The sequence below is a fragment of the Peromyscus maniculatus genome, chromosome 8 (assembly GCF_049852395.1).
Source record: "Peromyscus maniculatus bairdii isolate BWxNUB_F1_BW_parent chromosome 8, HU_Pman_BW_mat_3.1, whole genome shotgun sequence".
In the NCBI taxonomy this organism is placed as follows: Eukaryota; Metazoa; Chordata; class Mammalia; order Rodentia; family Cricetidae; genus Peromyscus; species Peromyscus maniculatus.
Window position 1 is genome coordinate 44,086,676 of NC_134859.1, and position 25,317 is coordinate 44,111,992.

At 50.1% G+C, this 25,317-nt stretch overlaps 1 protein-coding gene across 9 annotated transcripts in view; it reads left to right on the forward strand.

Moving 5' to 3' along the window:
• Mprip (myosin phosphatase Rho interacting protein) overlaps positions 1-25,317 on the forward strand; it is a 117,270-nt gene that overhangs the window by 86,431 nt on the left and 5,522 nt on the right. For 4 of the 9 annotated variants that reach the window (XM_042284110.2, XM_015992479.3, XM_076542473.1 and 1 more), the window contains 10 exons: positions 1,794-2,367; positions 4,021-4,137; positions 6,782-10,585; positions 13,648-13,795; positions 15,175-15,292; positions 16,307-16,466; positions 17,737-17,856; positions 19,265-19,351; positions 19,910-20,072; positions 21,392-21,477. In XM_042284110.2, coding sequence (XP_042140044.1) covers positions 1,794-2,367; positions 4,021-4,137; positions 6,782-10,585; positions 13,648-13,795; positions 15,175-15,292; positions 16,307-16,466; positions 17,737-17,856; positions 19,265-19,351; positions 19,910-20,072; positions 21,392-21,477 — 5,377 coding nt within the window. Of the gene's footprint in view, positions 1-1,793; positions 2,368-4,020; positions 4,138-6,781; positions 10,586-13,647; positions 13,796-15,174; positions 15,293-16,306; positions 16,467-17,736; positions 17,857-19,264; positions 19,352-19,909; positions 20,073-21,391; positions 21,478-21,916; positions 21,983-25,317 lie in introns of all 9 variants that reach the window. The other 5 variants (XM_015992482.3, XM_015992480.3, XM_006973628.4 and 2 more) reach the window with 5 other exon arrangements.

The following is a 25,317-nucleotide window of genomic DNA, read 5'->3' on the forward strand; positions in this document are numbered from 1 at the left end:
CTCATGTTGAGGAAACATGATTTATAACTACAAGACCACCAGAAGGTATTAGAAGGACAGCAGTATCAGCAGCAAGTCTTGGCCTGCTTCTCTTCTCCTTTCTGTCATGTTGTCTGTGGTGAGGATGTCTCACAGTACTACAAGACTTCTGGGTTTGGGGATGGTCCCTGTTCCCAAGTATCAGTTTTAACTCCTCATGTAGACCTGACACTTCACCAATTTTCTCATGATTCTAAAAGCTCAACTCTGGGTTGTTTGTTTTTCCCTGTGTGAAGAGCTTGCTATATAGCCCAGGATGGCCTCCCACTCAGTCATCCTGCCTCAGCCTCCTAAGTGCTAAATTACAGGCATGTGCCATGCTGCAACTCATTTCTAATGGATGATTGTGAGCCGCCATGTGGGTGCTGGAAAGCCAGGGCCTCTGCAAGAGCAGCATGTGCTCTTAACCACTGTGCCACCGATTCAGCCCCTTCCAGCTCATTTTTATTTGTGTGTTTGTTTGATCTTAAACTGGACCCTTACTGATCCTACTGCTCTAAAGCATTTGATTTTTGTTTAGATATTTGTATTTATTAGTGTGTATGTGTGCATGAGAGAGAGGGAGGGGGGGTGGGAATTTGTTACAGCACACCTGTAGAGGTCAGAGGACAACTTCACTTGCTTGTTTTGTGTGTACACACGTTTGCTGTTGTGTACATGTGGAGGTCATTTGTAGGAGTTGGTTCTCTCCTTCCACCATGTGGGTTCCAGGGAGAACTCAGGACCTGGGCTGGATTTCTTGGCAAGTACCCTACACACTGAGCCATCTCACTGGCCCAAGCACTTTGATTCTTAGTTTGCTTCCAGGACAAGTGACCCAAGGGTAATGAGAATCACTTCTCTTTTGTTTGATGTCCCTTTGGCAAGCTCCTTGTTGATCCTAGTATAAATGCAAGTGTTCCCTGGCTCTTCCCCCTTGGTCCCTCCTGTCACCAGCTCACTTCAGTTCTGTTAAGGCTTGGACAAGACCAGGGCCATCTAGCAATCGCTGGGACTTATGCTGTCAGTAAATCCACTGAGCCTCTTGCCATGTCGCCAGTGGTGATGTCCTGACCCCATCTCCTGCTGGAGTGGAGGCTTTCCCAGAAATCTTCCTTGGAGACGATTGGGAAAAGGCAGTTATCTTCAAGCTAACCAGCTTCTTTCTTGTTATCACTGGGTAGGTTGAGGCACTAGCAAGCTTGATCTGTATGGCTGTGCCCCTAGTTACCTCCTTCCTCAAAGAGGTGGGTACTACGCTACCTTCTCCTGGTAGTGTGGGCCTATGGCTGCCTGAGTCACTTGTCCCCTTGACCCACAGATAGTCTCAGCCTCGCTCTGACTGATCTGTCATGCCTGCAGCTGGAGTGAGATTTTAAATAGAGATGATGGTGTCTCCTGTTCATAGAAATCCCTGAGCCCTCTGAAGAGAGCTAGTTCTGTCACTGCGTAGTGGAGGGTTGCTTCATAACCAGCCTCACCAAGTGTCTGGACCCTTCTCTCCTATGGGACTTACAGGAGTCCATGATGTGGCCACGTGACACTCCTTTTTACAGGATGAGAACTGAAGTCTCAGGAGCAGCTGACGCTCTTTCCCTTCCCCGACCCATCAGCTAGGTTTGAGTTCTCCAAGGGAGAACCTAGCACAGGTGGAGCATTCTTCCCTCTCCACTTAGAAGCCACTTTAGGGATCAGAACAGGTGTGGGCTGGCCTTGTGACCTGCTGAAATGTCCAGGCTCCCTGACAGGTCCTGTGCTTCCTCACTGCCCCACAGCTCATTGCCTGAGGAAAAGAATAAAAGCACATCTTCTTTTGAGACCTGCCCAAGGCCAAATGAAAAGCAAGAAACTGAGCCAGGAGAGCCAGATCCTGAGCAGAAGAAGAGCCGTGCGCGAGAGCGGAGGCGGGAGGGCCGCTCCAAGACGTTCGACTGGGCTGAATTCCGCCCCATCCAGCAGGCCCGGGCTCAGGAAAGGGCCAACACTGTGGGGTCCTCTGATGCTGGTGAACCTGGGCGTCCTGAAGCCGAGCCAGGGGAGCTGGAGCGGGAACGAGCTCGACGGCGAGAAGAGCGCCGCAAACGCTTTGGGATGCTGGACACCGTTGATGGGCCAGGTATGGAGGACACAGCCCTGCGTATGGACATAGACCGGAGCCCGGGTCTGCTGGGACCCCCTGACCTCAAGACGCAGAATGTCCATGTGGAAATCGAGCAGCGCTGGCACCAAGTGGAGACTACCCCTCTGAGGGAGGAGAAACAGGTGCCTATTGCCCCTCTGCACCTGTCCTTGGAGGACAGAAGTGAACGGCTCTCCACTCATGAGCTCACGTCTCTGCTAGAGAAGGAGGTAATGTGGGGCTGCTTTCTTCTTGCATGCACGTAATTATTCAATATAGTACTCAGGAGAGTGGGGAGGCGGCCCAGGGCTGCGGTGAGATGGAGTGGGCCAGGGATTAGATGGAGGCATTCTAGCATCGTGGTACAGAGCCATGTAAGCTAGCACCTGTGTTCGTAGTATATGATTCTCATAGAATGTGTCCAGATTACATCTGCACATACATTCATATCTCACTAGTGAGTTCCATGACCAGAATTACAGAATGAGTAAGTATCCTTAATTGAAAAGTCACAAATGCTCCAAAATCCAAAAGGCTTCTAGTGTCAGTGTGACACAAGCAGAAAGTTCCCCACCAGGAAATTTTGTTTCTGTATAAAATGAGTAAATACTATGCCATAGGAGACTAGGGGTGTAGCCCCAGGGTTACAGCATTTGCATAGTCCACAGAGCCCTTGGTTCAGTCCCAGCATTGCCACAACAAAGCAAAATGTCCAGATCACATATATAAAAGAAGGCATGTGTATAAAGTAAAGATGTGACATGATTGAAGTTCATATTTAAATTGGGCCCCATCCTCCATATTGCCCATTGTGTATATACAGTTACTCCACAATCATTTCAAAGGCAAAACAACAATAAATCCTAAAATCCAGAATACTCAGATGAGGTATTTGAGATGTGGGCTCAGCTTACATAGGGTTGGTTCTGTCCTCTTGGGGGCATCTTCCTCAGCAAGCGTCCGGCATATTCTTACACTCTTTCCATAAGAGCTAATTGAAGATCTACCACTTCGGCATGCCTCTCTTTGCCTCTTTTATTTTTTGTTTTTTTCTGTTTTATTAAATGTATGAATCTGGTAGATCACTAGCACCAACACTTTGACTTTTTCATTTTCTATACCCATTAATTAAATAATACAGGTAAAAAGAAATAAAGTAATTCAAACTCACATAATTCTAGGCCACCGAAATGCAGGCTACCTGCAGGCCACATACTGAGTTCTTAACTGAATAGCAACATCTGCCTCCCATGGCCCAGCAGACCAAGGCAGCCCCCGTACAGCAGAGCATCAATGGGGCTCTTAGGTTGGGGAAAGGTGGATGGTGATTTTGAAGCTATTGAAAACAAGAATGTAGAGCGTTTATAGGTTTCTGTGTCTTACTGAGAATATGTTGGAACTTGATGTGGAATCTATTCTGTAAACCTGGTCAGATGGAGTAGTCAGTAGAAAGTACAGCACGACCTGAAGTGAGATCTGCATGCCTATGCCATGGACCCCACCCACACGGTCTTCCTTTTGATAAAGCTATGAAGCCTTCTTTTCTCAATGGAGCACAGCCACCCCCCAGATATGAACTTTCCACCTGTATTTCAGCCTGCATAGTACAACTGTGAGCCAGTGTGAAAGCTTATTGGGGCTAGGCAGGGCTTACCTGAGGCAAGAACAGGAAATGTGTCCCTTAGCCACCAGAAGGGAACAGTTGTGCTGATGATGTGTCCAGCTTGAGTGAAGCTGGACCCTTCAGTGCCATATGCTGCATATCCAGTGAGAGTCTGAGACCCATGAACAAGCCTTATTGTTTTGATGACTTGTGGTCAGCTGCTTTTCCTTATTGTCATCATGTTTGTGAAGTGTATGTATGTGTTTATTTTCACCAACAGCTGGAGCAGAGCCAGAAAGAGGCCTCGGATCTTCTAGAGCAGAACCGGCTTTTGCAGGACCAGTTAAGGGTGGCCCTGGGCCGAGAGCAGAGTGCCCGGGAGGGCTATGTGCTGCAGGTAGGGTGGGCAGCTGCCCAGTCAGCAGTGCACCCAGGGGCTTCAGTGTGAAAGGTCTGCTCCGGCCCACAGGCTAGGAATGTGCAAAGGTGGTCAGCAAGGACCATGGCTCCTGATGCTGTGATAGTCTGCACATTTTCCTTGCTGCTAGGATGTTCATTTTGGAAAAGGTATCCCAAATCTCTACAGCTAAGGATTATCTTTTGGTCATGAAATCATTTTGGTGATCTCTCCTTTGGGCATTCTAGACACTGTGCTTTTGTGAAAACCGTGTATCTGTATGTCATTTCTCATTGTATTCACCATTAGTGATATTGGGCCCATTGTACACATACTGAAAAAACTGGTCAAGACAGCAAGCCAAGTGCCTTCTTAGGACCAACAGCAAGTTAGTGGCAGAGCTAGGACTGCACCATACCCACCTACCCATTCCTTTTCAACCAACCTAAGTGTCTGGAGGACATATGACCACTTAGCCAACCTAACCCAACCCAGAAGGAGGGAAAAGTGGTAGCAGCTGGGTGCTGAGCTGACAGCCCAAGACCAGTGTCCTTCTCAAGGCGTCTTCCCAGAACCTTGCTGCATTCAGATCACTAACATCCCCTTGGTGTGGATATGTCAAAAAATAGTCTCACAGTAGCTGGGTGTGAGGATAGGTGGCGTGTGTTATCCTATAACTGGCTTCCTAGCATCCGTGCCAGCTCTGGGACGTGAAGGAGACGTACTCTTGCCCTGGGCACCGTCATGCTGATGAGAGAATCAACAAGGAAGTGTTAGGGCTAGTGGAATGGGGTGGCGGAATTGAACTGAAGCTCCCAGAACGGGCCAAGGAGAAGATGGCGGTTTTAGATTGGTGTCAGGGTTCTCTGTTCTAGTCTTGACTCTGCCACTGACCCCAGAAGCACACTCCACCCTACAGCAGCAGCCTCTTGCCTGTGTCATTGGGAACTAGTGGTCTCCAGAAGGCCTTCAGCTCTCAGAGACCCAGAGTCTCTGCCCAGACCCTTCTACACTGACCTCCTCAGTCTTCGTCACCAAGTTGACAGTGGACCTGGAGTCCTCCACTCACCTCAACCAGAGCCTGCCTTACCTTCGTGCCTACCCCTCACACTGCTGCACGTGCCCCTGGTCTACCCCTGTTCCCTACCCCACATTACTGCACCCTCTTCCCTTCCAGCAGACTCACTGCTGGCTGCTTCTGACCTTCTTGCTTAGAACTGGCCATGGCAGGCCTCTCCCTTTCACACAGCCTACTCAGAAAGCCGTAGGTTATTCATTCAGGCCATCCCTAATTTAAGGGTCATTTTCTTTTCTTTCTTTTTTGGTTTTTTGAGACAGGGTTTCTCTGTGTTGCTTTGGAGCCCGTCCTGGATCTCGCTCTGTAGACCAGGCTGGCCTTGAACTCACAAAGATCTGACTGCCTCTGCTTCCCGAGTGCTGGGATTGAAGGTGTGCGCCACCACCACCCGGCTAAGGGTCATTTTCTTAAGTCTTTGTTAGGTCCACCATATAAGACTTGACTTCAGACATGGTGGTAAAGACACTGCCAAGGAGCTTTGCACATTGCTAACTTGTGTGTCTAACATGGACTGTCATGTGCATCTACACTGAAGGCCCTGTTGGTCAGCAACTGGGCCAGCTTCCCGCTGGCTCTAATAATGATTACCCCTGAGCTTTGGAAATACTTAGTCAAAAGTGAGAAGGGTCAAGAGGCCTTCTGGGGCACTGAGGGTTAGGAGATGCAAGCTCGGGTAGGGTGCTGTGCTCACTGCTGGGAGGGGCCTGCATGCTTTGGATGGTGAACGTGGTGTGGAACTGGAACTTACTGAGTGTCACATCTGTGGCTTCCCCACCAGTAGACTGAGGGAGCCTGGGCAGGCAGATTCTAAGTGGGGCTGTCCTGACTCCCCGTGCTGTCCCTGCTTCATATGAGCCCTGTCTCTTCTGTGTCTCGGTTTGGGAACTTTGTGTTTTATTTTGGGTTTTGCATGTGTCACTCTTATTTTGAGCTTTACGGAGGTTTGTTTTGTTACCACGTTTTGCTTCATGATCTGCATTCCCCTTGTTCTGTCTTCTTGCAGGTAGAGATTAGTTTTCTCCTCACGGTGGAGGCCTGACTACGCTTTCTAAAGGCAATGTTCCAATGTTACCTTGCTGACATCTCTCAAGTAGTTACCTGCCTTCCTTCTCTTCCTGTCACGGAAGGAAGTGACGTCACTTTCTTGTGCCTTATGCCCTGTGCTGCTTTAAACATGTGGTCTAGAACTGCATACTTTGTTTTGCCAAACAAATGCGGTGTCCTTTGTCCTTCAGTCTCCGTTATACTTTTCAGTGTGTTCCATTATTCAGCTTTATTTGATTTATTTCTTCTAGATGCTGTTCAGTTAGAGCTGTTTTTTGATGTTTTTTCCCATGTGTTCTGTTTATGTGGAAGCAGCTATACCTACCAAAAAACAAACCAAAACAAACAAAACCCACATTAATTTGATTTTTTTTTCTTTAAACGAAGAAAAAAAAAGTTGTACAAAGGATTAAAGCCAAACCCACCAAGGAGCTTTTCTATGATTGATCCTGGCCAGAGGTGTGACACTCAGAACAGGGTGGCCTGAGTGTTACTAACCAGTATTTAATCGGTTTTTTTAAGACTGAAGTGGCCACCTCCCCATCGGGTGCCTGGCAGAGGCTCCATAGAGTCAACCAAGACCTACAAAGTGAGCTGGAAGCTCAGTGCCGGCGGCAGGAGCTCATCACGCAGCAGATTCAGACCCTGAAACATAGCTATGGGGAGGCCAAGGATGCAATCCGGCACCATGAGGCTGAGATTCAGACCCTGCAAGCAAGACTTGGTAACGCAGCTGCAGAGCTGGCTCTTAAAGAGCAGGCTTTAGCCAAGCTCAAGGGTGAGCTGAAGCTAGAGCAGGGCAAAGTTCGTGAGCAGCTGGAGGATTGGCAGCACAGCAAGGCCGTGCTGAGTGGCCAGCTGAGGGCCAGTGAGCAGAAACTCAAAAGTACAGAAGCCTTGCTGCTGGAGAAGACCCAGGAACTGAGGGACCTAGAAACACAGCAGGCATTGCACCGGGACCGACAGAAGGAGGTGCAGAGGCTGCAGGAATGCATTGCTGAGCTCAGCCAGCAGCTAGGTACCAGTGAGCAGGCCCAGCAGCTGATGGAGAAGAAGTTGAAGAGGAACTATACATTGTTGCTAGAGAGCTGTGAGCAGGAGAAGCAGGCACTGTTGCAGAACCTGAAGGAGGTAGAGGACAAGGCCAGTGCCTATGAGGACCAGCTACAAGGCCATGTGCAGCAGGTGGAGGCCCTCCAGAAAGAGAAACTGAGTGAATCATGCAAAGGCAGTGAGCAGGTGCACCTGCTAGAGGAAGAACTGGAAGCCCGGGAGGCTAGCATCCGCCAGTTAGCCCAGCATGTCCAGAGCCTCCACGATGAACGGGATCTCATCAAGCAGCAGTTTCAAGAGCTCATGGAGCGTGTGGCCACATCTGATGGGGACGTGGCTGAGCTCCAAGAGAAGCTGAGGGGAAGAGAAGCCGACTACCAGAACCTAGAGCACTCACACCACAGAGTCTCTGTCCAGCTGCAGAGTGTGCGCACTCTGCTGAGAGAAAAGGAAGAGGAGCTAAAGCACATTAAGGAAGCACATGAGCGAGTTCTAGAAAAGAAAGACCAAGACCTCAATGAGGCTTTGGTTAAAATGATTGCCTTGGGCAGCAGCTTAGAGGAAACAGAAATTAAGTTGCAGGAAAAGGAAGAGTGTCTAAGGAGATTTGTAAGTGATTCTCCAAAGGATGCCAAAGAGCCTCCGAGTACAGCAGAGCAAACAGAGGAGGACAGTGGCATTTTTCCCCTAGGTTCAGTCACCAGAGTATTTCCAGGCTTTCCCCACTCACAGCCAGAGGATGAAGACCCAGGTGCTGGCCTAGGGGAGGAGTGTAGTAGTGGTAGCCCCAGCAGAGAGGAGAACATGGTACCCCCAAAGTCTATGGATGTGCCTGACAGGGAGGGGCATCTGCAAAGCACCTCTAAGTCTGACCAGGGAGCACCTGTAAAAAGGCCAAGAATCCGGTTCTCCACGATCCAGTGCCAAAGATACATACACCCGGAGGGGTGTGCAAAGGCCTGGACTAGCAGCACGTCATCAGACACCAGCCAGGACCAGTCACCCTCAGAAGACAGTGTGTCCTCAGAAGCTACCCCTAGTACACTCCCTGCAGCGGCAGATGCTGAAACATATATCTCTATAATCCACTCCCTGGAGACAAAGCTCTTTGTCACAGAGGAGAAGCTCAAAGACGTGACCGTGAGACTGGAGAGCCAGCAGGGCCAGAGTCAGGAAGCATTGCTGGCATTGCACCAGCAGTGGGCTGGCACTGAGGCCCAGCTGCGGGAGCAACTCCGTGCCAGCCTGCTGCAGGCTAGTGCACTGGCCTCTCAGCTAGAGCAGGAGAGACAGGAGAAGGCCACAAACATTGAACATCACCCTGGGGAGCTGGAAGACTTCCAAGCCAAAAATAGCCAAGCCCTATCATGCTTAGAAAACTGCTGGAAAAAGCTGAGGTCTCTGCCATTTGCTGACCAGGAGGAGGGACAGGATGCATGTGCAGCCTCCCTGGCTAACATAGAGAGTATGCTTGTGAGTGCTATAAAGGCCCTTCAGCCGTGGGCATCCCCAGCAGACAGCAGGACACAGACTGAGCAAGAGAAGGGGCCCTCCATGGAAAGTAGCCTGGCACCCCCTGTGCAGCAGCCCTGCCAGCCCATATTGAATGAGCAGGAACATAGGAAGTTGCTTTCTGCTCAGATAGTCCTGGAGGCCTCACTTATCAACCAAATAGCTGACTCTCTGAAGAATACCACTTCAGATGTGTATGGCGTTCTCTGTGAGCTTACTCAGTCAGGGGAGTGGCCACTGAAGGAAGAAAGTGCTGCCCTCTCTGCCGGGGCTCCGGTGCAGATCTGGGCCAAGAAGGTGCTGGTGAATGGTGAGTTCTGGAGCCAGGTCGAATCCCTGAGCAAGCGCCTAGGGACACTGGGAGAAGCAGCAGCCTGCACATCTGGAGACAGGCAGCAGCATATTCCCCAGAGTCTGGCTGATGCCACGTGGATTCGTGCAGAGCTCAGCTACGCCACACAGTCATTAAGAGAAATGTTCCACCACAGGCTACAGAGCATACAGGAGACCCTACAGGGGACCCAAGCAGCCCTGCAGCAGCACAAGTGCATGCTGGGAGAGATCTTGAGAGCCTACCAAACCCCAGACTTTGAAAGAGTAATACAGCAGATCTTAGAAACTCTCAGGCATCCAACTGGCAGGGAGGACCAGGTACAGACATCCTGGGACCAGAGCCCCTTAGGAGAGGTACTGAGGCCAGGCACTGATGGCTCCCAAGAGCCTTTGCAGGCTTTCCATCAGAGCCCTGAAGTCCTTGCTGCCATTCAGGATGAGCTGGCTCAGCAGCTAAGGGAAAAGGCTAGCATCCTTGAGGAGATTTCAGCTGCCTTACCAGGCCTGCCTCCCACAGAGCGACTTGGGGGTTGCCAGAGGCTTCTGCAGATGTCCCAGCATCTCTCATATGATGCTTGTCTAGAGGGCCTTGGTCAGTATTCTTCATTACTGGTTCAAGATGCAATTATTCAGGCTCAAGTGTGCTATGCAGCATGCAGAATTCGACTGGAGTATGAAAAGGAACTGCGATTTTATAAGAAGGCCTGTCAGGAGGCCACGGGGGGCTCTTGCCAGAAGCGTGCACAAGCGGTTGGGGCCCTGAAGGAGGAGTATGAAGAACTTCTCCACAAGCAGAAGAGTGAGTACCAGAAGGTGATCACCCTCATTGAGAAGGAAAACACTGAGCTCAAGGCCAAGGTGAGCCAGATGGACCATCAGCAGAGATGTCTACAAGAAGCAGAAAGTAAACATAGTGAAAGCATGTTTGCCCTGCAGGGCAGGTATGAGGAGGAGATCAGGTGCATGGTGGAGCAGCTGAGCCACACCGAGAATACACTGCAGGCTGAGCGTAGCCGGGTTCTCAGCCAGCTAGACGCTTCCGTCAAAGACAGACAGGCCATGGAACAGCAGCATGTGCAGCAAATGAAGATGCTGGAGGACAGGTTCCAGCTGAAGGTCCGGGAGCTGCAGGCTGTCCATCAGGAGGAGCTGAGGGCCTTGCAGGAACACTATATATGGAGCCTGCGGGGAGCCCTCAGCCTCTGCCAACCCTCACTCCCAGACTCCCCACTGGCCCCGAGGCCATCTGAGCCCAGAGCTGTGCCAACAGCCAAGGATGAGGCCGAATCCATGACAGGGCTGCGAGAACGTATCCAGGAACTGGAGGCCCAAATGGATGTCATGCGAGAGGAGCTGGGCCACAAAGAGCTGGAGGGTGATGTGGCCACCCTGCGGGAGAAGTACCAGCGGGACTTTGAGAGCCTCAAGGTCTTTAGCACCATTTATTTTTCAGAGATAATTCGCTTTGGTGATGCAAGAAAGGGGCATTGTGGGCAGCTAAGGTCTTAGAGTGGGGGTAGGAGGTAGTTCTTAACTCTCAACTGCTGTACAGGCATAAGTGAGTAACATTCTCCTGGCATCTACTCACGACCCAGAGGGGAAGCCAGCAAGGAAAGTAGAAGAGGGTCTTCCTTGCCTGGCCACACCTCCAGGGCACTCTCCATACCCTTCACCTTCTTACCCTCACAGAATCCCTTCTGGCTTCAAAGTTGAAGCATTAGTCCAAGGATTGTCTCACATCTCTGAAGGGCAGTCACCACCTGACTCTTCTCAGAGAGCAAGGTTGGGACTTTAGAACGCAGGAATATTTGCAAAGCAGTAAGCGTTCTTCCCTAGCCTACCTTCCCAAGGAAGAGTTGGCAGTGGTCGGGCACTGTGTCTGAGAAGGGCTTCCTCACACTCTTGTCTCCCAGGCTACCTGTCGTGCTTCTGTGGCTCCCCCTGTTTTATCTTAGATGGCACTGTATGTGGCTGCCTGGGCATATTCGTGGAGGGTCCTAACCATCTCTTAGATTCCAGAAGTGGCCTGATAGCTGGATCTTCATCTTCTTCCCCAAGGTGTAGGCTCCCAGGGTACCTGCACCAGGTCTTGTTGCAGGCCAGCGTTCCTGCCATAGTGCCACGGCTGCAGCACAGCAGGGCGCCGGTGACTGGTTCCCAGCACCCTTTTCCTCCATCCTCCGTTCAGGCTGGTGCTTTGCCCTTGCCTCTGGGTGGACTCATAGCTACCGACCAAGTGCACAGGAGAGCTTGGCGAGGCACCTTCTTTTCCTGGTTTCATCCAGACCTTTAAAACCATTAAGCACTGTGAGAAATTTTCAAATGTGTATTCAGTGATCCTACAGGGAGCCTGGACCACCATTGCCTGCTCCTCTTTGCATCTACAGGCATCTCCACAGCCTAGGATAGAGGGGTCCAGGCCTGGCAGCATCATAGTCAGTTATCAGGATGTCAGAATGGTTATGCTGGGCTCGGGTTACCTAGTGGGAAAATGCCTTAGAAACAAAAGATAACAGGTTAGGAGAAAGCATCGGGCTTGAGCGTTTGTATGTGCCCAAGAACTTCAAGCCCTCTATGGAACTTGTGGCACAGCTGGACACATGCAATGTGTTTGACCAGACTGTCTAAAGAGAGCCCAGCTGGGAACAGTTTCTCTCTATGGATCTCTGCCCAGATAAGGGAGACTGGACTGTTTCTACTGCCTCACCACCACCAGCCATGAGCCTGCATCTTAGTCAGTAAGGAACTTGTTTGATTCTAGGGATGATTTAAAAATTAAAATTTGTGCTGGGTGGGTGGTGGTGTAAGCCTTTAATCTCAGCACTCAGGAGGCAGAGCCAGGCGGATCTCTGAGTTCGAGGTCAACCTGGTCTACAGAGCAAGATCCAGGACAGGCACCAAAACTACACAGAGAACCCTGTCTCGAAAAACCAAATGAATGAATGAATAAGTAAATAAATTAATTAATTAAAATTTGGAGCTGGGGAGTGACTCAATGTTTAAAGTGCTTGCCAGCAAGCATGAGAACAGGAGTTTAGATCCTCATGTAAATGCTGGGTAAGCATGGTATGGTGTGGCCCCCTTGTAATTCTAGCACACAGCAGATGGAGACAAAGCATCCCGAGGAAAGCTAGCTGGGCTAGCTGGCTCAGTCAGCAGATGAGAGGGTCTGTGTAAGGTGGAAGCGATCAAGGAAAGACGATGTCAAGTATCAACTGTGGCTTCCCTGCACATATACACTCAAAATCTTTAATTGGTTTATAGAGTAACAATCTTCAAACATAATACGATTAACAAAGAAGCAGCCTAGTTGTTAAAGGCACCTCAGTGTTTCTGTTGTAGGAATTTCAGACCCTATCTTCATGTATTCTAAAATGCTCAAATCCAAATAAGATGGAAAAGACTGCCTATAGGATGAGCATCCATTATATGGAACTCAGAATCTGAAATGAGCCAAAATCCAAACTATTCTGAGCACTGACAGACTGCCACAAGTGGAAAGTTCCTAAGTGAACACCCTGTGGTAAGTCTTAGTTAACTGCGGCAGAGTAAACAGGCTGAGTAAGATTATCTCTAGGCTGGGTAGAGAAGGTAACTAGTACAGCACACACTGCAGTCAGCTCCAGGATGTGAGCGCAGTTTAAAGTTGCTGAATAGAGGTTCTTGGAAAGGCCCCACAGTGACGGTGAGGCTAGGTAAAAAATGTCAAAGCATGATGATTGGACACTTGGTATTCTGTATTGATTCCATTAGCAAAACGATGAGGTAGGGACAGAGTTAGAGCCATGTTCTTCTGGTTTGTCTGGTTTGGTTTATCAGAAAGCCTGTTCTTCCCAGAAGTGGCTATCACAGGTTTAGGCAGAATGACCCACATTCAAAGTAGCTGTGAGCTGTAGGTGGAACACAGAGCATGCATTACTGCTTGGTTGGGGAGAGCAGCTGGGCTCTGGGCTGTGGGGAATGGGGACTCTCCTTAGGACTCACGTGTTGTGTCTGGTCTGCTTGGTAAGGTGGTACGGTTCTCAGCGGGTAGCATGCCTTGGTTCTCCTTTAAAAGAGAGGAAGGGAGAAGGCGTAGGCTGGCAGGAAAAGATGTTAGCTTCTGCTCTGGCTCCTGTGTGGACACCTTTGAGGTTTAGTAAACAGCTAAAGCTCCCCAGCTCCCAAAAATGGGTCCTGTGTACCCCAGCCCACAGAGGATGTGCTGGGCTCTGGTCAGGCTACCTTTGTTTCAGGATGGACCTCACTCTCCCCACTAGCACATTTGCCTGAATCGTCCCTGTTCGCGACAACACCCAGTGTGTCTGCTGCTCCAGCCAATAAAAGCAGTACATGGGCATTTGGTTGTGATGACATGCAATCCCAGACCACAGACTTGGTACTGATACGAGAAGCACCAGCCATATCTTGAGACCATATCACTTCCTGGACCAAGCAGGATAGCCACTTGGAGGCAAAGAGAAACCAATAAGCCCTCTTGCATTCCACAGGCGACGTGTGAGCGAGGTTTTGCCGCCATGGAAGAGACACACCAGAAGAAGATTGAAGACCTACAGAGGCAACACCAGCGGGAGCTGGAGAAGCTGCGGGAGGAAAAGGACCGCCTCCTGGCTGAGGAGACGGCTGCCACCATCTCAGGTGGGCCTAAGTCCGTGAGCACGGGGGTCCCATGTCTTGGCCTGAACCTGCATTTCAGAAGAGGATTGGCCTTACTTGTTTTTCCCTGAGATTGAAGTTTCCTCCTTATAGATGGTGGTGGGTAGAGGCGGGCAGTGTCTCTGTCCTAGGCCATCCTTTAACTCCCTGTGTAAGTGAGGATAACCTTGAACTCATTCTCCTTCCTCCACCTCCTCAGTGCTAGAGTAACAGACATGTACCACCCGACCCTGTTACTGTATTGCTGGAGACTGAACGTGGCCTCATGCATGTCCAGCAGGTACTGGACCTTGGGTTTCATTTTGGAGAGAGCTATTTGAAGAGTAAAAGTGAGGCAAGGACTAACTTGAGAAGCCTTTTGAGAGCCTCCAAACTGAGAGCCAATGTTCCAGCCGTCTGTGACACTGCAGGGCTGGGCCCCAGCAAGTGTCAGTCACTTGGAGTCCTCTTCACCAGAGCACGAGTGTGCTGTGACATGGCCCCAGCAAGTGTGTCTCACAGTCTCCTGTTGCATTCTCTTGACATGATTAACGACAGCATGGTCAAGTGTGATCCTAGTCTTGACAATAAAAACCCAGAATCAGATAGATATCAGGGTGAAAGCTGAAAGAGCAGAGAAGCAGAGCAGCAACCAGTAACTTCTTAGCTCAATGAAATCTCAGACCAGATGGGGCTATCCTATCTCTTCAATCCTCAGACTGAATGGGCCTCCTAAGTACGGCATCAAAGGCATGAGATCCCAAGTGCTGGGATCAAGGGTGCGAGCCACTGCCCAGCTCTGTTTCTTTTAGCCTGGATCAATCTCATGTAGCCCAGGGTGGCCTTAAGCTCCTGATCTTCCTGTTTCTTCCTCCTGAGTATTAGGATTAAAGCTGTGTGTCACCACTGCCTGGCCTCTATGATTAACCAGTGGCTAGCTCTGCCCTCTGATCTCCAGACAAGCTTTATTTGTCAGAACACAAACAAAATATCATATAATGGTATGGTGGCTTATTTTAGCTTCAGGGAAGAAAGTAAACCAGCTCTCAGACATTTTTGTTTTAAAAACCCATGGATGAATATAACATTGACATTTGTCTGATCATTGTGGAGTCTTTTTAATATCACATATAACACACCTATTGGCCTTCCAGTAGAAATTAGTTTGTGAATTCTCTCAGCCATTTTTTGGTCCCAGAGAGCTGGATTATGATAGGCCAGCCGCTGTGGAGTCCTACTGCTGCTGGAGTTGGTGTCAGCAGGGGGCAGACACCGCAGTTGACCTGCCCTTGGCCTTGTGGAGGGATAATGTGGTAGTAGAAAGAGCCACTGCCAGCTGTAGCCCTAGATTTTGGTGCTGAGGGGCTGTGTCTTTCCTCTAGCCATTGAAGCCATGAAGAACGCTCACCGGGAGGAGATGGAACGGGAGTTAGAGAAGAGTCAACGGTCTCAGATCAGCAGCATCAATTCGGACATCGAAGCCCTGCGGCGGCAGTACCTGTGAGTCCTAGCCCTGTGGGAGAGGGCTCCTTTCCCACACCTAAGACCGCTTTGAGCTCGGTCTTGGGGAAGTGAGGAGACCATGGTTGTAAGACAGCCCACACTACCTTGCTCTCCAGGGCACAACCTCAGAGTTAATTAAGATTGATTTCTAAGATGCAAAGAAACAGATGCAAAAAATGACGTTTAAAAACCATAGCTTAAGCTAGGCATGGTAACATACATTTGTAATCCCAGCACTAAGGCTGGAAGATTGCCACAATCCGAAGCCAGTCTGGGCTATGTATGGAGACTCTATTCTAAAACAAAACAAAACGCCTTCTGCTTGTTAGGATTGACTGCAGACACCATCCCCCAGTTTGCCTCCACTGCTACTACTCTGTCAGCACCTTACAAGGAGCCAGGGTCTGGCTGGTACTTTGTGCCTGGTACAGCACAGCTGTTGTGGCAAACGTGGTACAGTTAAGTGTTCTCAAAGCTCACACATGCTGGCTGCACAGGAGACAGCACCTGGTGAATTTTCCTTTGGTAGGAGTCACTGCTCGGGACCCTCCAGTTAGTAACAGGAGGCATCCATTGATTAGACTTTGCTGGGGTCTCTGGACTATGCCAGGGTCTAAAGCAACAACTCAGGAAGTCTAGTGGTCATGCTTGATGGACTGGAGGCTCACCTGGAAGCTCCTTGCTCTCTTGAATTTGACCCTTCTGGACATGGGGTGCTGAGAACAGTACCTCCAAGGCAGGTTCCTGGTGCTGATGTCTGCATTTTGAAGTGATAGAACAACCAAGTGGGCACTTCCTACCTCTGAGATCTCTCAGAGACAGAGCTCTGTGTCACAGTGATTGGCTCTGCCTCCCAGTTCCGTCACCAGAGTATGCCAGCTATGGATGGCCCCGGAAAGACAGAGTCATTTCTGCAAAGTGTCCCTGACATTCTGTGAGCAGACACTGTACTGTCAGTGCCCAGCTGCCCAGTCCTATAGTGGGGCAGGGCTGAGCATTCCCTCTCTGCAGGGAGGAGCTACAGTCAGTGCAGAGGGAGCTGGAGGTCCTTTCGGAGCAGTACTCCCAGAAGTGCCTGGAGAATGCACATCTGGCCCAGGCGCTGGAGGCCGAGCGGCAGGCCCTGCGGCAGTGCCAGCGTGAGAACCAGGAACTCAATGCCCACAACCAGGTAAGGCCAAGAGAAGCCAAGCCTCACCTTCATAGAGGCTGCCTAACCAAGGAACAGCCACATCTGTCTTTGCAGAGACTGAAGAGTCTGGTCACGTCTCTAAATCTCTGGTCCTCTAATTGGAGTAGCTCAGGTCCATGTCAGGGTTGGGGTCTTCTGTCCTCTGGTAGCTGGGCTTACCCTGTCATGTTTATCTTTATAAGTCGTGCTCTCAGAATTCAGTGTTCCTCAGGAAATTGGGGTTCACTAGAATCCCAGCTGGCCCAAATGATTGAGTTGTGATACTGAGTTCAATATAAGCTCTTCTGCCACACCCTGTTTTGCCTGCCTCGAGCTCTGTCATGCTCACTCTCTGGCCCTCAAACCGTACTGGACTGTGGGTGGAACTACTTGGGAGTCACTGAACCACTGCAGTGGCTTGAAGAAAAGCACTTATCCGCCAGAAAGCAGGCCTGAGAAAATGGAGGGACAGAACAGAATAGCCTTTAGGAGGTCAAGTGAGACATGAGAACACTGCCCACAGCAGAAGGTTAGGGGTTTTTTTGTTTTGGTTTGGTTTGTTTGTTTTTCAAGACAGGGTTTCTTTGTGTAACAACTCTGGTTGTCCTGGAACTCACTCTGTAGACCAGGCTGGCCTCGAACTCACCGAGATCCACCTGCCTCTGCCTCCTGAGTGCTAAGATTAAAGGCGTGCGCCACCACGTCCCGACTCAGAAGGGTTTTAAGGTCCATGGAATCTTAGTTCAAGAATACAGTTGGCCCTCTGCTCCTGTGAGTTCTGAGTCAGTAGGTTCGACGGACTACAAATAGAAAAATTTTAGGAGGGGGGGAGAAAAAAAGGCATTTGTACTGGGCATGTACTAACTTTTTTCTTATCACTACTCCCTAAATAATACAGTACAACTGGATACTTGAGCATTACATGGTATTGGGTATTGGATGTAATTAAATTATCTGGAGATAATCTAATGTGTATGGGAAGGTGTATGTAGATACTATATGCCATTTTGTAAGGGGACTTGAGCATCCACAGAATTTGGTGCCTAATCAGGGTCCTGGAACCTAAGTCTTCACAAGCCTCACATAGCCCATATGAACAGCTTTTATGTGGTAAAAGCCTTAAATGTCTACTTTAAACACAGTGCTGTATATGCACAAGGCTTGTGGCCTCCGTTCTTAGGCCTCTACACACTACTGGTGAGAAATGACCTTCTCTGGTGTCCCAGCAACTGTGTATGGGGGCGGTCACTGTTGTATTGTTGTCCCCCAGGAGCTGAATAATCGCCTGGCTGCGGAGATCACACGGTTGAGAACACTACTGACTGGAGATGGTGGTGGGGAGTCCACTGTGTTGCCACTCACGCAGGGCAAGGATGCCTACGAACTAGAGGTACTGTGAGAAGTGAGGCACTGCCTTGGTCAGTGCTCCTGAGTCACACAAGAGCTCCTCAGAGTCACTGAGGGACCAGATTTGAAGATAGGGCCAAAGAGGTAGAATTCAGTAGTAGAACTCTGGCTTAGCATGTGCAAAACTCTGGGTTCATCTCTGGGTCTGCAACAACCACCACAAAAAAGAAAGCTTGAAGCTAACATATGTGAAAGCTGTGGGAAGGTCCAAAGCCATCCAAGGATAGCCGATAGCTGACAGGCAGTCTGAGCTCCATGGGCAGGAGCAGGGCCCCTGTAGATGCCATGAGGATCCTGAGTCCCACCTTCCCTTTCCCTGCCCACAAACGGGCTTCATCAAGTGCCCTATTGCAGGGCTATAAGAATGCTGCTGCTCTCAGATTGTATCCTGAGTTAACTTCTCACAGCAATTCAGAACGGCTCATTCTGCAGTGGCAAATACCTGTAATGCCAACTACTTAGAAGGCTGAAGCGAGAGGATTCCAGAGCAGTCTGGGAAGAAAAGCAAAAAACAAAAAAACCCCTGTTGAAAGAGGGAGGGAGAAAGGAAGGCTCTAATGTGTGGGGGGCAGTGGTTCTCATCCTGTGGGTCTCACACCTTTGGGGGTCGCATAGCAGATATCTGCATATCATATGTTTGCATTATGATTCATAACAGCAAAATTACAGTTATGAAGTAGCAACAAAATGATGTTATGGTTGGGGCTCACCACAGCATGAGGAACTGCATTAAGGGGTCGCAGCATTAGAAAGTGGAGAACCACTGGTGTAGGACATCCTCAAGAAGGCCCTCAGTAGGTTAAGATTTTCCTTTATAGGTGGTTCAGACTGTACCATACTGGCAGGTGAGCAGGAGGAGCTGGGTAGGATTGGCAGACGTTCTCACAGAAATAATATGTCTAGGCCTTAGCAGTTCCACCTTCAGGGGGCAAACAAGTCAGTAGTGGGACCTCAAGGTAGTCCTCACGCCTGCGGCCCCAGGATTTTCCCCTTCCCATTTCTGTAGAAGCATTGAGCAGTGTTTAAATCATGTTTTCTGTTGGGTGTCAGTAAGGGTGGGCTCTCTCCTCCTCCCCACTGTGAAGCAGCTGTCTGCCAGCCTACCCCTGTCTGCCAGCCTACCCCTGTCTGCCAGCCTACCCCTGTCTGCCAGCCTACCCCTGTCTGCCAGCCTACCCCTGTCTGCACAGACTACCCCTGTCTGCCAGCCTACCCCTGTCTGCCAGCCTACCCCTGTCTGCACAGACTACCCCTGTCTGCACAGACTACCCCTGTCTGCCAGCCTACCCCTGTCTGCACAGACTACCCCTGTCTGCACAGACTACCCCTGTCTGCACAGACTACAGGATCCCTGGTCCTGAGAGTCAGTCCTGTTTTCTCTCTCCTTATAGGTCTTGTTGCGGGTCAAAGAGTCAGAAATACAGTACCTGAAGCAGGAGATCAGCTCCCTCAAGGATGAACTCCAGACAGCCTTGCGGGTAAGGGCCACGTGTTTGGAGGCAGGGCAGGGTAGAGTGAATGCTGGGATGGTCCCAAAGTCAGTCTCCCTTGAAACACCAGCCTGCGAGCATATGCCTCCTGGCCTAGTGGTGGTGGTTGTCCCTGTGTTTCTGTGTGCAGGGTAGGAATAGTGACACACAGGAGAATGCCGTGGGGGTGAAGTGAGGCTTGGTCTACCGTTGAGGGGTCCACTGGACTGATCTCAAGGGGATGCCTGGAGTCAGAAAGAAGTGATGTAATCCTTGGTATGATCAGGTCACTTCAAAAATGTAAAAACCAGAGACTTTTCCTGACTGACACCCACAAGGAAATGACTGGGCGGGCAGGCGGGCAGGCAGGACCACAGCAGGCTGCCTGAGCTGGCTCTGCTCACTGCCCCCTCTGCTCACTGCACGTTTTCTTTAGTGTCCAGCCTTTGGCTCTGGGAGAGGGAGAGGGAGGGTCATTTCCAAGGCACAGTTAGTTCTCCCAGCACGATAGCCCCAAGGAAAGGCTAGAGTTCAAAGTGAGTCTGACCCCTGTCCTTTTGCCCCCAGGATAAGAAGTACGCTAGTGACAAGTACAAGGACATCTACACAGAGCTCAGCATTGCGAAGGCCAAAGCCGACTGTGACATCAGCAGGTTGAAAGAACAGCTGAAAGCGGCCACAGAGGCCCTGGGCGAGAAATCTCCTGAGGGCACTGCCGTGTCAGGATATGGTGAGCATCTGGGTGCTCCTTGTAAAGGGTTTTTGGGCACTTGGATCGAAGCCCAGAAATTCATATCTCCTTGAGGGGCCCCACATGCACAGGTTGCCCTGAGAACCCGCTCCTCCCAAGTCCTGCAGCTGCTTTACAGAGCTCCTCCCATAGGAACAAGGGGTCTTATAGTCTGTCTTCTGAGAAACTCCAGCAAGTAGGGGAAGTTCTTGCTAGTTATGTTTTACCATAAAACCTTTGAGGGCCTAGGCAAGCAGAATAGAGGGAACCTACTCCCCTCTCGAGAACAGTGGAACTGGCCTTTATCTGCTGGCTGAAAATAGCCAGGCACTGTGGAGGACAGACAGAAAAGAGGCTGCAGAGCCGTATTCTCTTGGACACTTTCTGATAATTCATGATTTCATCTTGCCTTCATGGTGACCCTTCTTTATAAAAAACCCACAAACTGAAGATCTGTTCAAGTCCTGTGGTATCCTGTAGCTCAGCTTTCCTACACCAGCGTACAGGAACAGTGACGATGACAGCCTTCGCGTGTGCCTTCAGACAGCCTCTGCAGTGCGTGTGGGACACAAACATCCACTCTGCTGGGAGGCACAGGCAGCAGCAGAACAATTTCAAATCTCACTGACTGGAAAAGGGTGATTACCACTGTCACCTGGGTAGGAAACCAAGAAGCCAAGGCATTAGAGGGAGGTAACTCTTGAGCTGCCATGTTAACTAATCTCTGAAAAGTGTGCGAGGGAACTGCGTGTGCAGACAGGCTCCACAAGCAGCAGTCCACACACGGTGTACAGGGTGCGGAGAGTCACCCCGGACAGCAGTCCACACATGGTGTACATACAGAGTGCGGAGAGTCACCCCGGACAGCAGTCCACACATGGTGTACATACAGAGTGCGGAGAGTCACCCCGGACAGCAGTCCACACATGGTGTACATACAGAGTGCAGAGAGTCACCCCGGACAGCAGTCCACACATGGTGTACATACAGAGTGCGGAGAGTCACCCCGGACAGCAGTCCACACATGGTGTACATACAGAGTGCGGAGAGTCACCCTGGACAGCAGTCCACACACAGAGTACAGGGTGCGGAGAGTCACCCCGGACAGCAGTCCACACACAGGGTACAGGGTGGGGAGAGTCACCCCGGACAGCAGTCCACACACAGGGTACAGGGTGCGGGGAGTCACCCCGGACAGCAGTCCACACACAGGGTACAGGGTGCAGAGAGTCACCCCGGACAGCAGTCCACACACAGGGTACAGGGTGCGGAGAGTCACCCCTGGAAAGCAAAAGTAATGAGCCTTTTTGTTCCTTCAGACATAATGAAATCCAAAAGCAATCCTGACTTCCTGAAAAAAGACAGATCCTGTGTTTCCCGGCAACTCAGAAACATCAGGTCTAAGGTGAGTGAAGTCCAGCTTATCGCTGAGGTGGGGCTTGAGGATGCTGGAGAAATCAAGCCCAGTACAGGCACTAGCCCACCTGTGTAGTTACTCTGTTGGGATGAATCTAGTGGCTTCAAGTTCCATGTCCATGTCTATGTTCCATGTCATCAGAACCATCTAGAGGTCAGGGTTGCAAGAAGCAAGACATGGAGGAATTCAGATATACGCCTCATCTGTGGGGTAGATCTGACCTCTCATCAGCTCCGCTGTATGTCTGTCCTCTGCACGTCCCTGTTACCTCACTGACACCGCCAACCTTGGAGAGAGGAAGTCAGCAGTCCTCAGTGTGCTCTCAGATGGGCGTGTCTCTGGGAGGATGGGCGGAGAGGGCCTGGCCAGCATGCTGCATTTAGAACTGATTGTGTGTGTGTCTTATTTTTGCTCTTTCCTCTGACAGTCCGTAATTGAGCAGGTCTCATGGGATAACTGAGTCGCGCCCGCTTCCAAGTCCCCTGTCATGTAGGTAAACCACTTCCCACTCTGCCCACTACCCGCCCAGGCGGCTCTGCATGCACTGCTCACACCTCCATAGCACACCTCTGTGTAATATCTTCATTCATCCTTCTCCAACACACACATACGTACACATAGTCCACATGAGATCTCAGTAACTAACTGTTCTGGAAGTTGGCACGCTAACCTCTTCACAGAGCTGAGCCTGCCCAGCTTGACAGGAGGGCACAAGCCAGCATGCATACTTGGTGATTTGCACGGCACCAAGTTCATGTCTCTTCTCTTGGAAACAAGTTGCAGGGAGATGGCAGGTACCCACTGACTCTGGCGAGCAGTTTGCTCTTGTGCAAGACCTCACCCATCCAGTTAGTAGCAAGGCTGCCTGGGGGAGATGCCTGCAGAGAGAGCAGATCCCCATTGTGCTGTTCTGCGTGGAACTGATCAGTACTGCACAGGTAGAATCTGAGAAAGTATTTTGTTCCTAAGGACCCGGCAACTTTATACACGGGGGCTAAACATGACCTGTTTTTTGTTGTTGTTTTTGTCTTTACAAAACAAAGAGCCAGCCGGGCCGTGGTGGCGCACGCCTTTAATCCCAGCACTCGGGAGGCAGAGCCAGGCGGATCTCTGTGAGTTCGAGGCCAGCCTGGGCTACCAAGTGAGTTCCAGGAAAGGCGCAAAGCTACACAGAGAAACCCTGTCTTGAAAAACCAAAATAAATAAATAAATAAAAAGAAAAAACCAAAACATTAATTAATTAATCAATTAATTAAATGCCTGTCTCTCCCGTAGAAGGTGGTAAGGTTGGCATGTTGAGGTCAGTGTTAGGGGTGCTGTGTTGACTTTTATACAATGGTAACAGCTCAAGGATTCCAGCCTGTTGTTCCCACTGGTAGTATCGTTCCTGCTATCCACGAGCCCTCCCACCTTCCAGCAAGGGCCATTAGCTCAAGACTCCGAGGAGACAGGTTTGTCTTAGGGAAAAGTATTGAGAAAGCCAAAGAGTTTCAACATTGGTTCTTTTTGGTGGGGAGGTTGGGGTTCAAGACAGGGTTTCTCTGTGTATCCCTGGCCATCCTGGAACTCACTCCATAGACCAGGCTGGCCTCAAACTCAAGAGATCCACCTGCCTCTGCCTTCCCAATGCTGGGATTAAAGGCGTGCACCACCACCACCCAGCGTCATTGGTTCTTTTAACCAGTCTGTTTTTGTTTTCTCTAGTCCCAAATTAACTTACATGTAGGTGAGGTTTAAGCAAGATAAAAAACTTGGTTTAGGGTTTTTCCTAAAACTTTAAAAACAGAAGTTTTCTTTGGTGAGAGAGGAAGCCTTTCTAGGCTCATTCTTTTCATATTGGAGACTATTTTCTCCAGCCTGAGGTTAAACTCAGCTCTTGTCCTTGAGCCCTCAGAAACATAGTGGTCACTGTGAATAAGTGGGGCCTTTGGGTCAGAATAAAAAAGGACATCCGGGGAGGACACCATGTGGAAAGACATACAGTGGGATGTACCAACTACCTATGAATTTGTAGGGATGTGAACACAGACACAGAGCTCAGCACCTGGTGGCGGTGATGCTAGGGAACAAGGAGCCTCTGTTCTAGCTAGATCTCTATGGCAAAGACAGCCACGAGAGCTGGTGGGGGCTTCTGTGCTTGGCGAGGTCACTAGAGTCGTACAGTGCTAGGGTTCCTCTATGTTGACAGTCACTAGAGCCATACAGGTGGGAAAGGCAGGTTTCCAAGAGGGCAGAGGAGACCCAGGAACTGCGTCTCACGTTTTTGTTAGTATTTGCATGGTGGTGCAGTTCTGTTGTTGTGCTTTAGATCCAACCTCAGGATAACACTTGCCTACTGGGCAATGGGGGCCAGCCAGGCATGGTGGCAGCATGCCCATGCTGCTGCCTTAGTGCACCTGGAGCTCCCACCGACCCTGTCAAGAGAGACTGAAACCTGTGCCATGTCCTGAATGGGACCTTCCTTGGGTACTGTTTCATTTTCTACTTCATCAGCTTTCATGGCAGCACTATGGCCTCTTCAGAGATCCAGAGCAGAGAGGATTCTCCTCGGTGTTATCATGGGGTGGGTGTGGGATGCTGAGCCCTGAGGTAACTGGCTACACCTGAAGCCAGAAGGAGGCCAGAGACTTCGGAGAGATGGCACTTCCAAGGGTGTAAGGGACAGTGGGTCTTGTCTGCTCTCTGCCCTGAGAATGGTAGTGAGTGCTGTGCCTGGATTTACCCCTGCCTGGGGTTCTGATGCCGTCTAGAGCCACTGTGGCCATCCAGGGCCTGCTTAGTTTGCTAGGTGGTAAGCCAAAAGACCTATGTAACATCTCTTGGGAGTCTGGCTGCCATGGAACTACTTAAATTCAGGAGAGGGGACTTCAAGGTACCCTGAAGCAAGTATGGGTATCACAATTCACATACACATAATTTGTTAGTTTAAAAACAATACTCGTTAAGGGACAGCCTCAGCTATATGAGAACCTATCTCAAACGAAACAAAACAAAAAACAACTCAGTTATTATGAGGAAGGTGGTAAGGGACAGAAGCTACAGTCCAGATCCTCCCTCATTCCCTGCAGAAAGCTGAGCCTCAACCTCCAGAAAGACCCCTGGCTTCCCATATCCTAGTAACAGCCTGCATTCATGGCCAGGCTGAGCCTGGCACCAAGACTGATTACCAAGAGTCAGTACTGAGGAGCCAGATCCAGACCTGAGCATGCTGAAATATGTTCACTGCCAGATCTCTGAGAACTGGGGTTTTTCTCTTCTCTTCTAGAAATGAAAGCTTTGGGGAAGGTGTTTAAGGGGAGGAGTGGTCAATGTTCTGCTCCTCAGTTAGTAAAATGTCCTTTACCTTAAGAAATAAACACAGGGAAACAGCTGGGAAGTTGTGTGTGTGTGCGTGTGTGTGTGTGTGTGTGTGTGTGTGTGTGTGTGTGTGTGTGTGTGTGCGTGTGTGCGTGTGTGCGTGCGTGCGTGAGTGTTGTTGTTGATGATGACAGCTATATCTGGTGGCCTCCTCAGTGATGCCTGGGGTAGAGCTGTAACGTCACTAGGATGCCCCAGAAGAGAGCACTTGTGTTAAGGTCATGAGTTGATGAAGACAAAGGAACGAGATGTGCATGCTGCCTATACAGGAAGTGACAGGTGGCCAGGCTTCCAGTTCTCAGCCCAAGTTTCCCGTGATTTGGTCAGACTGAAGAACCAGCTTTAAGGCCAGAGTTGAACTATGTGGACACATGATCTTGTTCTCTTTATTTTTCCCCTTTCTCACCTAAGTCAATTTCTGCAGGAGAAAGCAAACTCCAGTAACACTACTTCTCAGGGCCTTCTGCCCTC